Source organism: Neodiprion pinetum, chromosome 7 (assembly GCF_021155775.2).
Source record: "Neodiprion pinetum isolate iyNeoPine1 chromosome 7, iyNeoPine1.2, whole genome shotgun sequence".
In the NCBI taxonomy this organism is placed as follows: Eukaryota; Metazoa; Arthropoda; class Insecta; order Hymenoptera; family Diprionidae; genus Neodiprion; species Neodiprion pinetum.
The window spans coordinates 23,617,516-23,634,438 of NC_060238.1; the positions used below are offsets into that span (position 1 = coordinate 23,617,516).

Below are 16,923 nucleotides of genomic sequence, written 5' to 3' on the forward strand. Positions count from 1 at the left end.
ATATTCTTCCGGAAATAATAATACAGGAGTTATTATATCGGCAAGGACGACAGGTTTTATGGGCAAGGTTGTGACACTGACATGAATATCAGGACAACGCACCTTCGTTGTCGCCAGGTGTTTGAATACGTTCCCTTCTTCGTTTCTCTACGTTTACAGTGATCGTTGCACGACCTGGCCGCGGGCTATTTTCACGTAAAAGATGCGTATTCTCTCTCTCAGTCTCAAATGTTTCATGAAATTCATCCGCTGCGATTTACTTGACAACTACTTGAGATTATAAGAATTTTAAATAATAATCTAAATATCAGCAGTGAACAAATTGTATTAAAAAATTCTGCCTTTAGTTCCTGAGATCATTTTTTTTTTTAAATCGAATAACAAAATGATTTTCAATTGCTGATCAATTTTTTTATTCCTCAAAACTGTCAAATGATCTAAAAAAAAACTTCGTTTCCAACTATACTCAACTATCGTTGAAATCACACAACTTATATTTACTCGCGCTGACAATGAAATTTTAAAAACAAGTCTGAGGTGGACAAAAAATTTCTAACCGTTTTAATTTTTAGATCACAGAGCTTCGATCACGATTTCGTTACGCGAAATCGAACGACGAAGCCTGCTCCAATTTTCATCGTAAATTTCAAACGCGCGTTATTCCAAACTCAATTATTTGTAACGCGTTTCAGTTTCGGTAAGAAATTACGAAATTGCAAAAGCCAACGAGATTACAAATGAGGATAAAAGAAACGTGAAGGCGTCGTGCGTCGAACGCGATTCAACTGTTAAAAGTTTGTCGAAACTTTTCATCCTTCGCATTGTTTTTTTTTCCCGATTTTTATTTGTGTTCCGTAAAATTTAAACTAGGTCAATAGTATTTGCTTATCAACGAATTTCGAAACGTAACTTTATCAGCTCTCGTAATCGCTCGCTAAATTTCTCCCTAAACAAGGACGAATATTTGTCATTCAGGATTTGGCGAAACTGCGACGAACGAAAGGAGTAAACGAGTCTTAAGCTTGACCGGAACCGGAAGTGTCGGGAATCAAAAAGGATCGCTTCCTCCGATCGGACGCCTGGATTTCAAGGGCTTTTGACAAAGGTTGGTGCCCCGAAGCCGGAGGGGGACTTTTGTCCAAGGTCTTTTCCTTCCTACGATCAAAACCGGCAAACCGCCTGCTGACCCTGGCCGGTATATAAGACTCTGAGTAAGACGATGCAGCGTTCAGTCAAGAAGCACACGAAAAGCATCGATCAGCATCGGTCAAATAATCGGTCGGTTAAACTATCATTCAATATATATACATATATATATATATATATAGCATAAGAATCATTTCACATCTTGGAGTGAAATAAAATAAAACCGGAGAAGTAGAATCTGTATGAAGAAAAAAAAAAGGAATATTGCATTTGTCGTGAAGTAAATTACGACGTGATGTCAAAAGCTGCTCGTTTGCGACTTCGGAATTAAAATCGTCGATGAAAGGATAATGGAAATTGTTATCGGTTAGCTTTGTTCCCGACTCGTTGAATTTTTTTTTGTTTCTTTTCTTTCTTTTTTTAAACACCGTTAGCCAGTTCTTTTTACTCTTTTACTGCACTTTTTTTTTTGCGGTGCATTCATTCGCGAGGATAGTTAATTGACCCGATAAATTGACGGCTTGAAGTTTTAATCCAGCAACGCTGCGGTGATCCGAAGGATTTCGATTTATTGGGAGAACAAAGAGGCCCAGAAAAATAAGAAGCACGATTTATTCTCTAATTTATTCGAGTTTTTTATTTCGCCAAATCAAGGCGACACTTTTTTCGGTTGAATCGAGTGTAAAAGAATATTATACATCGCGATAATGTAAATTAAAGTGCAATTTAAGATAAACAGCTGTAATTATACAGGGTGTCCCATTTTTTAAAATATGATCAAATAAATCGATAACTAAATATTAGATTAAAAAATGTTTCGGACAAAAGTTGTTGCATGTGAAGTGGAACATCGGATGAGCGTTCTAGTTTTTGGGTCCGGGGCCTCTGATGTGCCAATTAAGACCCAAAATTTGATTTTCGAATAGAACCTCTTGTTTTTCATTGCACTTTGTTACTTCTCTTCGTAAAGTGAGTAATTTTAACTCTCGGTCGTTTGTTGGTTTCCGTTTTCGAACAGGCGCCAAAAGATGTTCAAAATTTTCTCGTGAAAAGAGCGACAATACGGCAATCTTTGCGACGAATTTAAAAATCAAACAGAGTTCTACGCAACTCGTCGCAATTTCGATACATTTAGGCATATTTTTAAAAATGTTTATAAATTACTAGAAGAAGCTTTCATAATTTTTCTTTCAATTTGAATCGATCGTTTTATCGGAAAAATTATTTTCTACGAGATTTTGGAAAGAATTCGTAGATTTCGCATCGTTTTTTGATCCGAGAACACGAGTTTACTTGATTTCATTTCTGATTCAGAAACACGCGCGACGTAATCATGGGGATCTTCGTTTACGCTGTCGCATTTCTCCTCGCGCTTGTGGGAAGCGGTTTTGCCGCACCTCAGTTCATAGCGAACCCGGAAACGCCGTACGCTCATCCTGCGGTGCTGATAAACTCCCACATGGAGTCCCAGCTGCCGGAAGAACTGCGTAATCCATTTTACAAAAACCCCAGGATCGCTAATAGCCTTGCCAAGGAATCGTGGTTCGGCAACAAGGAAATGCAGGTCAGTCAAATGTCCACGTTTTTTTTCAAAATCATTCCCCAAAATTTTTCCACCGAGAAATAAATTTTTCTAAACAAACTGGAACAAAAAGTCGCTTATCTCTGATTTTCTGTTAGCAAAGTAGCAGGAAAATTTTCCAATGTGTACAAAATTGCGGAAGTTTTTTCAATTGAGAAAAAAAAACAAAAATCTAAGATTCCAAGTTTAGTATTTCCAGAATCTGCTTAGAAATAATATTTGAATTACAGCTTGTTCAAAACTCCAGAATTTTTCTGTTCAAAAACTATTGTAGAAAGATTATCATAATCATCCATCTTCTAATTATTCTTCGAGTAAATTAATTGTACACACATTTTTTTCACATCGATTAACGAAGACCCGTGAAATTATTTTCCAGGTAATAGAAAGAGAGGCGGAAAAAATACCGAGGGAAAAGATATTCAGCGTGCTTCACAACGCGGGACTCGCACGAAGAAAATAAAAGATTGTTTTACTTTGGTATGAAAGTGATTTGAAGAACGTTTTGTTTTCATTTATTAAATATTATTTAAATTTTTTAGTGACGCGAAACTGTGACGATGTGTTTGTGTGCTTGTAGGACGTGCGAATGATTTTAATCTCATTATAATTTGTGCGAAAGAATTCTATTTATTTATAAATGAAATTAACTAAGTTATTAATGATCGTTGAATAAATTATTATCGAAGTAAAATGATGAAAAAGGTACGTTTTATTACGTTAATTATTCGTTCCGTATTTACTGAGTCAATAATCAGAAGTTTACAATCTTTTCCGCGCTAATCAGATGTAATTCGCGTATTATAGAGATCTGGTAGTTTTTTCTGGCCCCTAACGTAACGCCACCAAAGACGCAGCAATGAAAGGCAGTTGCCATCAGCTTGTTGCTAAATTTCACACGTACTTTTAACGATTCGTCAAACGAAATATTGATATTGTGGTAAATTTTGTAAAAATAAAATATCACCGGAATTTTCAGTACTTGTGAATAACTTTTGAGGAGATTCCTGTCACTTTCTCTTGATTTCTCACCCAGCTCTTTGATATTCGTGACAAAACTACGATCAATGAAAATCCGATTCGGAATAAAAGTCTTGATAAAATTTGCGTTTCGTAGTTTAAATTGTACGTCTGTTGCTGTTTCTTTAACACAAAAATAAAATAAAACGTTCTGTTTGTTTAATTTATCCCAGGGGGATGAAAAGTAAGATAAATTCCAAGTCAAAGTTCGTTTGAAATCGATTGAAAAATATGAGCTTTGTTGATTATAAATCTTTTTTTTTCTTTTTTTTTTTACTGTGCATTTTTATCGAATCGTCACGATAATCCCGTCACGAGTTCCAAGCATCGTGATATATATCTGCAGTATCTGCAATAACGTAAAGCTAGGCATCGAAAGCTGGTTGAGCAAGAGACGGAGAGAACTGAGATGATGCTATAAGTGAATCGATGCATCTCGATAAGAGATTTGCCAGCGAATATCTTTGTGTTTGTGAATGAATAGAAGATATATATTACAGAACAAGCGACGTTTATCCGCAACGATGGCACTTCTGTGTTATATTGTAGAAAATGTACACGATGCGCTCTTGAGAAAGAGGCGAAAGAACAAGAAAAGCCTTAAGAAGAAGAAGAAGAAGAAGAAGAAAAGGAAGTTTACTTATTTAACTTGACCGCGCTTCGTGGGGATGCGATATAAAGGCTCATCGAGAGATGCGCATCTCGCAGATCATCGAGGCTCCTCGAACCGCTCAGGAGGAGAATAGAATAGCGAAGGACCTCCTTCCCAGTCGCGAAAAGGTCAACAAAGGTCAACCGGACGATCCGCAATATCAAAAGTTCTTCTGACCGTCGACGTAGTATTTTTAGAAAATAAAAACCACTTACTTGGTTCGTTAAAAACGAAACGGAAAAGAAAATTAAACCCGGAAACCGTTTTTTAGAAGAGAAAGAACAAAAAATCTGGACCACCAATTTTCTCGTAAATTAGAAATGGAACTTTGTATGCTATTCGGTCTTTGTCTATATCTCGTTGCAACTGCACTGGAATCGGTAAGTTCTTCATTTTTTTAACGACGATATTTCTTTGATCGAGAAAAAAAGAAACTGTGACATTAATTGTGCGATTCGATCCTCCCGAATCTTGTTGACGTAATTTACGACGCAACTTTGACTGGGTTTTTCTTTTTTTGTTTTATATTTTCTTTATCTAGTCTGAACCAAAAAACTGTCACCGTGAATTCAAATCTAACCAGATTTTAAAATTTATTTTACACCGGAGTGCCGACGGATTTTTTTGAAAAACAACGACTCGCTTTTTATTATTTTAAAAACAACACCAACTTGAAAAATACATTTCCAGAGATCGAGAAGAATTACGAGTGTAGAGATAAACGTGAAACTGCACGTGGAGGTCGTGCATCGCTAGGAATAACATTATGGATACTATAAAAATTCACTTTCTCTGCATGATTCTCTGCACGATTTCCAATATGCGACGGTTCGGTTCGTGGCATCGTTCAATGACACTAATTCACCGCATTGCATACACACTTGTAAAAATATACGTGCAGATATCGAATATATGTAACATTATATACGCGTTATTGCATGCCTAAAAACATATTACTCAACGTAACAAAGAAAAAAACGAAAGAGTTTTTGTTGTTGCTCTGATTTTTTCCGTCAATTTTTCTATTTCAGAACGTAGAATTTGTGAATAAAATCATGATTGTATTAGATCAGCTCTAGTTTTTACGTTATCGCAGCATTATAAGGAGGGGGATGTTTTCTAATATAATTACGACTTTATTCGCAAATTCTAAGTTCTCATCATCAAAATTGGCGGAAGAAATCAGGGCAACAAAGAAAATTCTGTTTTTTTAATTACAATTTGTTTTTTTTTTTTTGTAGTTTATTCTTCCTTTTTGCCAGTGAAGGAATTCGACTAATCCATGCGATAAGAATCGTCGCTTATACTAACGAGGTGATCTGAAATTTGTATTCTCATCGGTTCATTGGCCTCGAATCTTATCATCAGCGTTCAACAAACACCGCTGAGAATGTGGATAAATTTGGCGAACGAATTTTTTTTTTTTTTTTCCCACTATCGATAAACTATAGACATGGAATTTTAAAGTTATCAGGTAAAAAGTTACGGTTCACGTATTATTTCGGTATTGTTTTTTATGCTGAAAGGTTGTCAGGCTTACATTATCTCAAAATATAATTCCGCTTGAAAGAAACAAAAATAATAATCGATAGAAATCCCTGAAAATTGATTTTAAAATTTCTAATACAATGCATTGCTGTTTTAAAATCGCCTCATTATGAGGATTGAATTCACAGGAGAAATAAAAAATATTAATTCCTGCATATGTGAAATGAAAAATCTGTAATAATCCCGATTTGGAATTTTCCTTTTCTTTAAATCTCATCGAATTTTCAGGACGCCAAATCTCCTGACTCAAGATTCGATGAGAATTCGGACTCTCACGGACAGGATTCAGCGTTTTTCGAGGCACAATCGGGTTTGGAAGACGAAGAAATTTCCGAAAAAGCCCGAAGACCAGGTCTAGTAGATCCCGAAGTCGCTGATCAACTGGAAGGAAACGGATGGCTGGACGTAATTCCTGGGACGCCTGGCAAGGACTATCCAAACTACGATGGAATTCCCGAAACCTCGTTCACGTGCCGAGGCAAAACACCCGGAGGCTATTACGCCGATATTGAAGCACGCTGTCAGGTACGAGGAGATTAATTTGAGAACGGACGAGACGTGAAGTTGGGTGAAAACGTGTGTCGTAAGCGAAGAGCGAGAGCGCAGAAATTTCAAAAGTGTAACTAAAGGTGTCTCATCGTTAGTTAAGTTAGAGCAGGTGAAAAAATTCGTCCCACCTGATTCAGAGAACGTGTTGAAGCGATTCTCGTAATTTATAGATGACGAGAAGCTTGTATTATGGCTCAGAAAAAAATATGTTTCTTGTGAAGATGAAAAAATCTTGATTTTTAATCAACCGATTTGGGGAGAATCGATTTACGAATACAACGAGTTATTTTTCATTGAAACCAGACGAGCAATTGCATGAAAAGTTCGGTTCAAAAATTGTGAGTAAGATGCAATTTTTTTTACGTCGTAGATATGCTGTGTAATAAAGTTAACTTATTGTTAAGATTCTATTCGGGGTTGAAACATTTTTTTTTTTCTTTTAAACTGCAAGGAAGTTTTAGATCAAACTTAATAAGAAATCAGCTTCGAAGAGATTTTTTTTAAACATTATTGACTATTTTGTCAAGTTTTCATTTCAAAACCTTTTTTCACCTGACTGTACATGTCCCGTAAATCTTTAATTACAGACACAGAAATAATACTGAACTGAAAACGGAACTGATGTATTGAAAAATGATTGTAAAATTCCACAGCAGTGAAAAATTTGTACAAAAATTCATCATAATATCGTATCAAAAAATTCTGAGCTTCTTAAAGGGCCCGATTTCTGTTTTTTATTGCATATTTGTAAGATTACCTCAAATCTTAGTTGGAAGCTATTTTTAAATTTTTAGTCTTCTAATTTTCCAGTGTTTTATCCCCAATACTAGACTACCAAATAATGATTTTACACTGAAATGAATATTTCATGAAAAGAAAAAAACATTGCAATAAAAATCTATCTTTTGTAATCGTCTTAAAAAAATGTCGAGTATCATTTCGTTTTATCAAATATCTTGTGAAATTATCTCCCAGCTAATTTTATCCTGAATCGAGTGTTTGACGAAAAGAAAAAACATCACAACGAAAGTTGAACATTATATCCATCAATTCCGATGACAAAGATTTCGACGAACAAAAAAATTAGTCTCGAAAAACCGTATCCTTGATAAATTTCAGTCCAAACACCGTAAATCACTGGAATTAAATTTTCGCGCAGGTTTTCCACGTCTGCAACACCGACGGTCAAAAAAGTTCCTTCATCTGCCCAAGCGGCAGTATATTCAACCAGAAATATTTCGTCTGCGATTGGTGGTACGACTTTGAATGCGACGACGCAACGGATCTTTATTCGCTGAACGAGAAGGTGAACCGAGGAGGTACAGGATCGGGTCCTGGAGGACCAGGCAGGACATCGGAGGAGGTCATCGAACCGCTGAACCTGCAGGAGGGAAATTTCGTTGCCGATGGTTTCGATCTCTCGCTTGCCGGAACGGGCGAAGGGGGTCCAGGATACTCGAGGAATGGAAAGAGTCGAGGATTTCAGAGCAACGTGGAGGAGGAGGGGGAGGAGAAGAATGCGGGAAAATTGGCTTCCGGTAAGGAGGCGGAAGGACGAGGCGAAAGGAAGTCAACCGCTTCGTCTTCTCCGGATAAAGATCGGCAATTCTACGCGGAGGAAAATTCCCGGGGTAATTATCGGGCCGGAAACGCGATCGAGGATCCCCGGGGAACGGCGGGGAATCCTCATTTCCGGAACGGAAGTCACCGCGAGGAATCTAACGGATTCAACGAAAACGTTGCCGGGGTTAACGACGGCTCGTATGACAATAATCAGCCTCGAGGAAGACGGTTTGAAGAGCGACGCGTTCGCCAGAGAAACCGGAAGTTCGGGGAGAAGAATTTCGATCGTCAAAGTGACGACAGGGACGATAAAAATCCCGTGGATTTCCAATCTGATAACAAGGAGAATCGAAGAGGAGGTGAAAATTTTTATTCAGGTGGTTTTGCCCGGAACGAAAAGACGGAAATTACCCGTCAAAATATCCGCGCCAATTATCCGCGAGAGAATTCTTCGGACAGGGTTTCGAAAACGGAGAGAAAAAATCATCGGGACGATTATTTACTGGGCGTTGTTCGGGACGATGAGAAGAGCGGAAATTCTAATCAGCAGAGAAGATATGTGCCGATTTTGTAGAATATATAACGAAAGATTTGAAATCGATAGAAAGAAATGGTATTTGTATAAATATATTTGCGGTTGTAGAATTTCTTATTTGCGTATTTTTGTCGAAGCGATATAGCTTGAAATTAGCTGCTTCTTGTTTTTAATCGGAACATTTCCTTCGATCGATATCAATTCTCGTAAAGACTAGGAAATATGTTTGTGAAACAATATTCAAAACGAATCTCGCAGTTCACTCGATTTCAAAATTTATTCACATAATTTTTTACCTGTACTCAATATTAAATTCAATATCTTGTTGATCGTTGAAAAATATAATATTACGAATAAAAATATGTGGAAAATTTAAAAATTCAATTAAACACCGCTGGTATCAATCGATTAACAATCGTAGACGATAAAACGATGCTCGTTTATTTACATTCCATAGCTTATCCTGCGTGTCGACGAATCGAGAGTAACATTACGTTTTAACCTTTAATCTCTGCAGATATGTTATTAATTAAACATTTACAAGATTTTGTCAATGAATAAAAGGTGAGTATGCGAAATTGCAATACTTCAACTAAAAAGTTGAAGCTTTTCATTGGTAACAACACGTGTTTTCGTTCATAAGTAAACAATGTACGCAACAAGTCGGAGAATTTTTGATTCGACACCAGAAAAACCGAGTGGAAACAAATTTTTAAATGAAAAAAAAAAAAAAATCCTCAAGAAAATATCGATTTCAGGATATTTCTACTCACTCGTGACTCGTCGAGATTTCGTCGTCGGTTGATTCTCGTTCCAAACAGAAGCTGCCGACCGATGAGACGATGCTGCGAATGGGAAGATCCTAGGAGAAAACTTTTCACACCAAAAATGCTGCAGCCGAAAAGACCGCTGGACTTGGAGACTTGGTCGGTGGATAAATATTGTAAAAATCGACCGACTTGGGCACCGCCGCCGAAATTTCACGTCGAACTTCTCCGCCGAAGGTTTAAATACACGCCGATCATCGACTTCGTAAAAATCGCCGAAAGGCTCACCGAATTTTGGAGAAAAAAATTTCCTCGCTGATAGGATAATTCTAAAGCTATCCATTCAGCGAATATTGATCCCAACTTTACCAACCTCGAATCGGCTTGTTGTTAATCGATTTAAATGTCAAACCCCACTCACACCGGCAAGAAACTCGTCGCACAAACTGTCGCACCTTCACACTTTCGCATCTCCGATACGCTCAACTCGGAAGACGAAATTCGACTGAAGAAATGTTTTGAATTGCGTACCGAGCGTTGACACCCGGTGTTATTGTTTCTCGCAGAGTCGAAACGAGCCTTTCATCGATCTGTTATGATCAGATTTCAAACGGAGAAACGCTCTCGGCATAGCCGGATTTTTCTAAACCGATGTTTGGCCGTTTTAAACCGTTATCAAAAAGCGTTCGGAAGCTTGAAAATATTCTAAAATGATGTATAAATTTTTTTAATACAACAAATATACACCGATGGCTGTTATTTTTAAGCAGTTTATTTTCGTGGTTCTTCTTTATCACCGGAAATCTATACTTTTCAACACTAGAACGTTAACTTTACTTTTTATTTTTTGTTGTTTTCACCTATTTCGGCAACGGGGATTGAAAAAATTCACCAATCTTGTGAATTCTATTTCTCGGGTAAATCGTATCGTTAAGTTCTCATTTTCTTCGTTTTTTAACAAAGAATCACATTGACCGAAAAACTTTTTGCTTATGTTCCACGAAAGTGGTAAAAAAAAAAAATTGATGCGTTCTAAGTCCAAAACGTAAAATTCAGCCAACCTTCAAAAAAGTTCTTCTCTGCTTCAACAATGAGTTCTAAAACTCAAAAAAAAAAAATATCTAGTTATTATTTAAGGATCACAGAATAAATTCTCACAGTTTTCTTTACCAAAATTGATTGTTTGAATATTGTAAAACATGCGCGAAGTTACGGTGAAACGGAAAAAAAACTACCAAAGTCTATTCCTGAACTCTACAAAGAGTTTGAAAAGTGTCCGGGGTAAAATTCCCCCCCTGGGTGTTTTTTCACCCCCCCCCCCCCCCCCCGCATTCGTTCCGGGGTTAAATCATCCAATCACGAGATTGCAGTCAAACGCACCGAGTATTTATCAAAACGTTATAATTTCCCAAGCTAAATTAACGAAGTATTTTCGGCTAACGATATTCCTCGCGATTAAGGAGATAGAGATTTTCGCTTCCCTGGGCGAAATGTTTTATCCTGAAAACTGGTCCACAGCTCATCAGCATTCCTTTCATGGATCGAATAGAGCACGTTTCAACGCTGAAGCTTGCCATGCGGCCGTCATTAATCAAGATCATCTTCTGAAATATAATGGTCCAGCGTGTTTGAATCAGAGACGAGTGACGAGTGATGCTGTTGCGCTCTGCTCGCACTCTTCCGACTAATAATCAATTAGCCTTCGCCAGTTTGCCAATACACGATTGTTGCTCAATGGTTATATCGATCGAGATGTCTATAATTTTGCCTCAAATTCGGCGTTGAGCTTGTAGTAAGGATTCGTTTTCGCTTCTTTTCCTTCGTTATACAATTTTTCGGACTTCCACTTCGACGATGTTCGAACCAAATCGCTACGTTGTAGGTAGAAAAAAAAAAAAATTGTGAAGAAAAATAAAAAAATAACGCCTGTCACGTAGTATTAATCATTTGTTGTACTTTTCTACACAAGCGTCATTGGCTCGGTCTTGACCTTATTTACACCGTAGCACCGAGTTGCACATATACACACAAATAAACATGCTAATGACACCTTCCCACATTTGCAACAATTGTCATATTCAACCGTCTTAGACTCGGAATGAAGAATGATTAATTTTTACACAAACTCTTCCCAAATTCGTCGCTCTCGGCATAATTGAGCCAAGAAAAATTTTCGCAAGGTGTTTAGAAACGCGTCTTTCTGCGAGCCTCCGAGTGACCCGTCAAAAATTAAGTTTTATCCAAATTGAGAGGAGAAGAAAAAAAATTAATAAAAACGTTTCAAAAAAAAGAAGCACGAGGATCCTTCTCAGAGTTACATAAATTTGTCGTTATTTTCTTTTCTTTTTTTTTCGTGACGCCATAAAAAGCGGAACGGCTTAAAAATCGATCCGTTTTGTTCCAATTCCTTCAAAGTCGCGTTTGCGTTCTTTCCGTTTCCCTTTTTCTTTTTTTTTTTTTTGCTCTCTCATCCCACACTAGTTTCAAGATTTCAATAACAGAGACGGATGGTTTGGAAGGCGGGCATGTAACATCGATCGAAATAATGGCGTTACACTTACTTAACACCGACGTGCGTGTTTCATAATCGCTAAACGAGCATCGTACAAACGCGTGATATTATTGCCTTATGCCTTGGGGCTGACAACGCGTTGCAAATGTATGCGCCGCTTATTTTCCTCGCGGTGTTTTACGGGCGTTAAAAAATGAACCGACGAAAACCGATCCTTACAACAATTCATCATTCACGCTGTGAATTCGGATCGTCAATTTTTTAATAATACTTGTGTAAAACGACGAGGAAACAGCTGCAGAGATTTCGTCTCGTTCGAAGATATAATAAATGGAGTCGTAAAGATCCTTGGAGTGACAGAGGAGTGGATGAGGATGAAGTTAGTAACGTTACTGTAAAGACGCATGTTTAAGAAAAAATCGCTACTTTACATATTGTATAGTTTAATTTTGAAAAGTTAGTTCTTTGAAAGTCATTTTTAAATTCACTAATAATGTTGATTTGTTAGTCTGAGGTTTCGTTACATTTACGTTAATAACTTCAGCCTGATAGGAGTGGCTAGAATTGAGCTTGCAGAGGACGATATGATTGCCACGTTTGATGGAAATTCTCAGTTTTTTCGTACACTAAGAGAAATTTTTAGTACCGGTTACCGCTCAGTCCTCAACTATTTTCATTTTTTACCACAATCGAAAAACATAGTTCTAGGTAGAAAATGAAAATTAGTTTTCTAGCTGTTACAAAAAAGTCTAGTATTCGTTGCTATTCTTTCTCATTACGAACACTGTTGCCATATTTATTTGCAACTGTTGCAAAAATTTAATGCTCGTGCAAGAATAAATTGACGTTAAAGCCTTGCTTAACTAAAAAAGTAGATTAAACCTCACAAATTGATTTTGCGTTGCAATTACCAAAAAAGGATCGACAATGGCGCAAAATGTTTACGCGTACCTCGTTTTTCGTAATTCCAACAATATTCGAACAGTTTTTTTTTTTTTTTTTTTTTTTTTTTAACGATACATGTTTTACTCAATTTTTCTAATTACTGTAACAAATGAAATTTTTCTCAACAGAGAAAGCGTCAAACGCGTATTTTCTACCCGGCAAATCAGCTTCGACGAAAGTAAGAAGGAATGAATTAATCACTCTGACTTTGTTTGACTCTCAGAGGTGATCGCGAGATGCTGAGAATGGAAGATCAAAAGAGAATTTCTCTCGTCTATGAAGTAGATGAGAGAAAATTCCCGTCCACTTTTCAGGCGTAAATTTTCCCTCGCATAACAGGAATTTAAGATCGAATCCGTTCCATCGTACTAAACGAGGAGGAGGAACCTTGAAATTACATCAGGCGTCTTAGCGTAAGTCAGGCATCGGTTTGCAGTCTGACGAAGATGAGCCATCGGCGGCGCGTTACGCCATCGCGTATTGCCGAATACAGATCACTTTCGCCGGTAAGCGATACGCGTATGGAGATGCCTAATGAAGCCCGAAAATGGGAGCAGCGAGAAAAAGACAACAAAGTAGACGAGGACGATGAGAAGAAGAAGAGTAAAAAGCAAAAAAAAAAAAAGCATCAGAACTGTAATGGTGGGGTACACCATCCGCCAAATCGCACCGCCGAAGAAACGCCGCCAAAACGCAGCTGCGGTTCTCCGCTATATAAGTCGAGACTTTTTCACAAACCGCATCAGAAGCCCAACAAGCTCTTCATCCGGCAGTTCTTTCCATTCGACATCGAGTTTCGAACTGCTAAAATGGCTCTCAGGTTCACCTTCGTGATTCTCGGCTTCGTCGCCCTTGCCAAGGTCAGATTTCATCCTCCTTCGACAAAACGTCCTTCCGACTTTTTCCCCAACTTTACCACCGCAATTCTCCTTGTGTGATCGAATAGTCACGTCTTCGAGAGCTTCTTCGCGTCACTTGTAAATCGCTTTCGGAGTGAACATTAAGTCCTCCGCTTTAAGGAGTAGTGATAAACTGTCTTCAAGAACAGTTCTCTAAAATCTTTGTATTACACAGGCGCAGGAGGGATATCCTAGAGAAAATCCAGCTGATCGTTTCGGATACAACTACAACGGCGACGACGAGGGATCAGTTTCCGGTGGTGAAATACCCGGAGAACCAGGCAAGGACTATCCAGTGTTGGCCGAGGTACCGGAAACGCGTTTCGCCTGCGACCAGCAACAGTTCCCGGGCTACTACGCCGACCCTGAAGCCCAGTGCCAGGTGTTCCACATTTGCCAGTCAGGTGGACGCAAGGACTCCTTCCTCTGCCCGAACGGCACCATCTTCAGCCAGGAGAAACTGGTCTGTGACTGGTGGTACAACTTCGATTGCGCCCAGGCTCAGAGCCTCTACTCCATAAACGAAGCCATCGTCAGAGCCATGGAAGAAGCCGACAGGTGAGTGCCAGAGTTTGAAAAATGGCGGTATTCAAACAGACGAAAATTGTTGCGGAGTCACTTCGTGAAAGAACGTAAACACCGCCGATTGGGAGGTTCGACATCAAATAGCTTTGGATTGAGACCACATTTATACATCGCTTTGGTGTCCAACGACCAGATTTTAATTTCAGTCACACGCTGAACCACAATTTTTTTAAATTTCTTCAGACTCGCGGCCGAGAAGAAGGCCGCCGAAGGCTACCGATACTCTTCTCCATCATCGGATGGCCTCAGGACCGAACAACAGAAGCAGCCGCAAGGACCTTCCTCGGACTTTGATTCCGTCGTTGTCGAAGCTGCAAGGACCGCAGCAAATCGGGCCCAGGTTCCTCAAGCCCAACGTCCAGTCTATGACAGACCGGAAGTCCTCAGACGCCAACCGACTCAGGCTTATACCGAGTCTTCTCAGATCACCGGCGCCATTTTTGAGCCACAGCCCAACGCTCCCAGAGACACTGGAGCCCTGGTTAGGGAACCATCTAGCAAATATCTTCCAGCACAATTCCAGGCCGGTCAATACTAAGTCCGTGAGATCTGTACAGTGTGGAGAGAAAATATTCGGTAGTTTGAATAGTTCGGACATCGTTCAAGAGCGTATCAAACATATCTTGATAACGATGGCACAACTCCTTCTTTTTTTTTTTTTGTTTGTTGGAAGTGTAAACCAACAGCGCAGTTCTTTTCTTCAACGTGTTTCAATTTTGTGTCGTTTTTTTTTCTTTCTTTTCTTCAGTTTGTAAAAATTAGCCAACCTCATCGAGTCACTTTCGAAACCGTGTTCTTATCTCATATGAATATTTTTTTTCTCTCCCCATTGATATCTCGTATGTTTTTTATATTTGTATTATCTATATATTTATATGAATACGTGCGTACGTACAGATGTGAAGTAAAAATATAGTGGCCGGTAATAAATGAATTTGCAGATATAATCAGAACTTGATATCATTTCTATTCTATCAACCACCCGCAAGATTGTTTAAACGACGATTTCCACTCAACCAATGACTGCACGTGAGGAAATATCGGCTCTGAATTATTCCAGAATTGCGCCTCGATGCAAATGACACGGCTTGAATAACTTTACGATGTTAAAGTGCGGAACGATATTCGTATCCGTGTGTTACAGCAATGGGTTTTTCCGAGGGAATAGAATCGTTTGAAAATGAGCCGGGAGCAATTTTCTTCCATTTCATGGCGGAGAGTTCGTATCCGAAGACGGTAAAGAGGTATACCTACGTAGTTGGCATCGAAAGGAAGGACGGTACCCGACTCAAAAAGGTGCGCCAGCTTCGCTCAAGCACCAATTCGCACAACTTGAACGAGTTAACTTACTCGACGAGCGCACGATGAGCAGCCGGTGTGCTTAACCTTGCAAATTACCTCGCAATTTTTCACGTTCCTCGGAATTTTCAGATTTCCATACGTATTTTTCTTTTCCTGTTTTTTTTTTTTTTTGTTGTTTTTATTGTTTACTCATTGTCGGTAATAAAATCTCGGGAGTAAAATCCAATCCCAATTCAATAAGTATTGGCTACAACGAAGGAGAGCCAATCTTCGTAAGTGCAAGCTAGTCGCATCCAGTGGCGCGCTGATAAATTGTTGGAATTTATCCTAACCTTGACGCTATTATAAACTATTATGTGTTTGCGTTGGCGTGTGGAAGACTCGTGCCGCTTAAGCGTCTACTTTCAGTTTCTAATCACACGCTCGAGTTCCGCTCGAATGACAATTGCAGCCTTGTCACTCACGGATGACCTTATCTATGATGATGCGACTCGAGACAGATAGTAGTTGAAAGCCGAGATGCGCTGGATGCGTTATGACAATCTTCTATCAATTACGCAGATAATTCACCCCCGTAATTTACTCACATAACGAATCTGTGCCGATCGACTTTTTGGGCAGGAACCGATCTGCGAGCGTTATAGATAATTGGCGACACAGGTCTGCAAAAAAATATGTTTCTTTAAGCTGCGGGAGATGTTTTTGATAAATTTTATGATTTCGAGTGCGCTGAATCCAAACATGACTTCCTTTTCATTCCATCGCGTACAGTATTATTGCAAGATGCGAGGCGTTTGCATGAAGAAAGCATAACAATAATAAAAAAGCCACCATTTTATTACAATGAAATTCGAATTAAACGGGAGTTTCATTCTAAACGAAACTACAAACACGAGTTCGAGAAAAAACCTTAACGTGATGAAACTTTTTGATTATTTAAAACTCTATAATACATAGTATAAAAAAAAAAATAACCTGTGCAGTTTTTTGGTTCCAGACCTGTGTAATCGGCGATAACAGATCGGTGTGTGTGCCGCAGTATATACAGTGAGGACGATTACGTCACGACGCTCTGTTGCAGTTGTGCAGCTTGTAACACAATTGCAGTGCGCTGCAACCTTGACTGTTCTAACTTGAGCGCAACGCGATTTCCTACATTAGCCGTGCATGCAGGAGTTGCAGTTTGATTGTGGGACAAGTATCGCACCGCGCATAGTCAAGTGCCAATAAAATTGTCTAGGCTAGGCCACGCGACAGGGCGAAAAGTGGTGGTGGTGTTGGTGGGGAGGTAAGGAATGAACCGCACTGGTACAAAACC

At 38.9% G+C, this 16,923-nt stretch overlaps 3 protein-coding genes across 3 annotated transcripts; all 3 read left to right on the plus strand.

Annotated features, from left to right (window-relative positions):
- The first annotated feature begins 1,218 nt into the window (after positions 1–1,218).
- Positions 1,219–3,266, plus strand: LOC124222714 (uncharacterized). The gene is made up of 3 exons (XM_046633956.1): positions 1,219–1,278; positions 2,461–2,710; positions 3,108–3,266. The coding sequence occupies exons 1-3, from the start codon at positions 1,220–1,222 to the stop codon at positions 3,189–3,191; spliced, it is 393 nt and encodes a 130-aa protein (XP_046489912.1). The 5' UTR covers position 1,219; the 3' UTR covers positions 3,192–3,266.
- A 1,096-nt stretch (positions 3,267–4,362) lies between these two features.
- On the plus strand, positions 4,363–9,096 carry LOC124222711 (uncharacterized). The gene is made up of 3 exons (XM_046633952.2): positions 4,363–4,780; positions 6,177–6,473; positions 7,657–9,096. Exons 1-3 carry the CDS (start codon positions 4,721–4,723, stop codon positions 8,632–8,634), a joined length of 1,335 nt encoding a protein of 444 aa, XP_046489908.1. The 5' UTR covers positions 4,363–4,720; the 3' UTR covers positions 8,635–9,096.
- Positions 9,097–13,331: 4,235 nt separating this feature from the next.
- Positions 13,332–15,244, plus strand: LOC138191274 (uncharacterized). Its single transcript, XM_069137895.1, has 3 exons — positions 13,332–13,679; positions 13,894–14,276; positions 14,487–15,244. The coding sequence occupies exons 1-3, from the start codon at positions 13,341–13,343 to the stop codon at positions 14,839–14,841; spliced, it is 1,077 nt and encodes a 358-aa protein (XP_068993996.1). The 5' UTR covers positions 13,332–13,340; the 3' UTR covers positions 14,842–15,244.
- Positions 15,245–16,923: the final 1,679 nt, after the last annotated feature.

Bases quoted from the DNA above. Each gene is read 5' to 3' on its own strand.
- LOC124222711 (XM_046633952.2), top strand. From the start codon at position 4,721: ATGGAACTTTGTATGCTATTCGGTCTTTGTCTATATCTCGTTGCAACT. The intron at 4,781-6,176 runs GTAAGTTCTTCA...TCGAATTTTCAG, and splicing joins TTGCAACTGCACTGGAATCG to GACGCCAAATCTCCTGACTC. The intron at 6,474-7,656 runs GTACGAGGAGAT...ATTTTCGCGCAG, and splicing joins ATATTGAAGCACGCTGTCAG to GTTTTCCACGTCTGCAACAC.
- LOC138191274 (XM_069137895.1), top strand. From the start codon at position 13,341: ATGGAGATGCCTAATGAAGCCCGAAAATGGGAGCAGCGAGAAAAAGAC. The intron at 13,680-13,893 runs GTCAGATTTCAT...TGTATTACACAG, and splicing joins GCTTCGTCGCCCTTGCCAAG to GCGCAGGAGGGATATCCTAG. The intron at 14,277-14,486 runs GTGAGTGCCAGA...AAATTTCTTCAG, and splicing joins GCCATGGAAGAAGCCGACAG to ACTCGCGGCCGAGAAGAAGG.
- LOC124222714 (XM_046633956.1), top strand. From the start codon at position 1,220: ATGCAGCGTTCAGTCAAGAAGCACACGAAAAGCATCGATCAGCATCGG. The intron at 1,279-2,460 runs GTCGGTTAAACT...TTTCTGATTCAG, and splicing joins CAGCATCGGTCAAATAATCG to AAACACGCGCGACGTAATCA. The intron at 2,711-3,107 runs GTCAGTCAAATG...ATTATTTTCCAG, and splicing joins TCGGCAACAAGGAAATGCAG to GTAATAGAAAGAGAGGCGGA.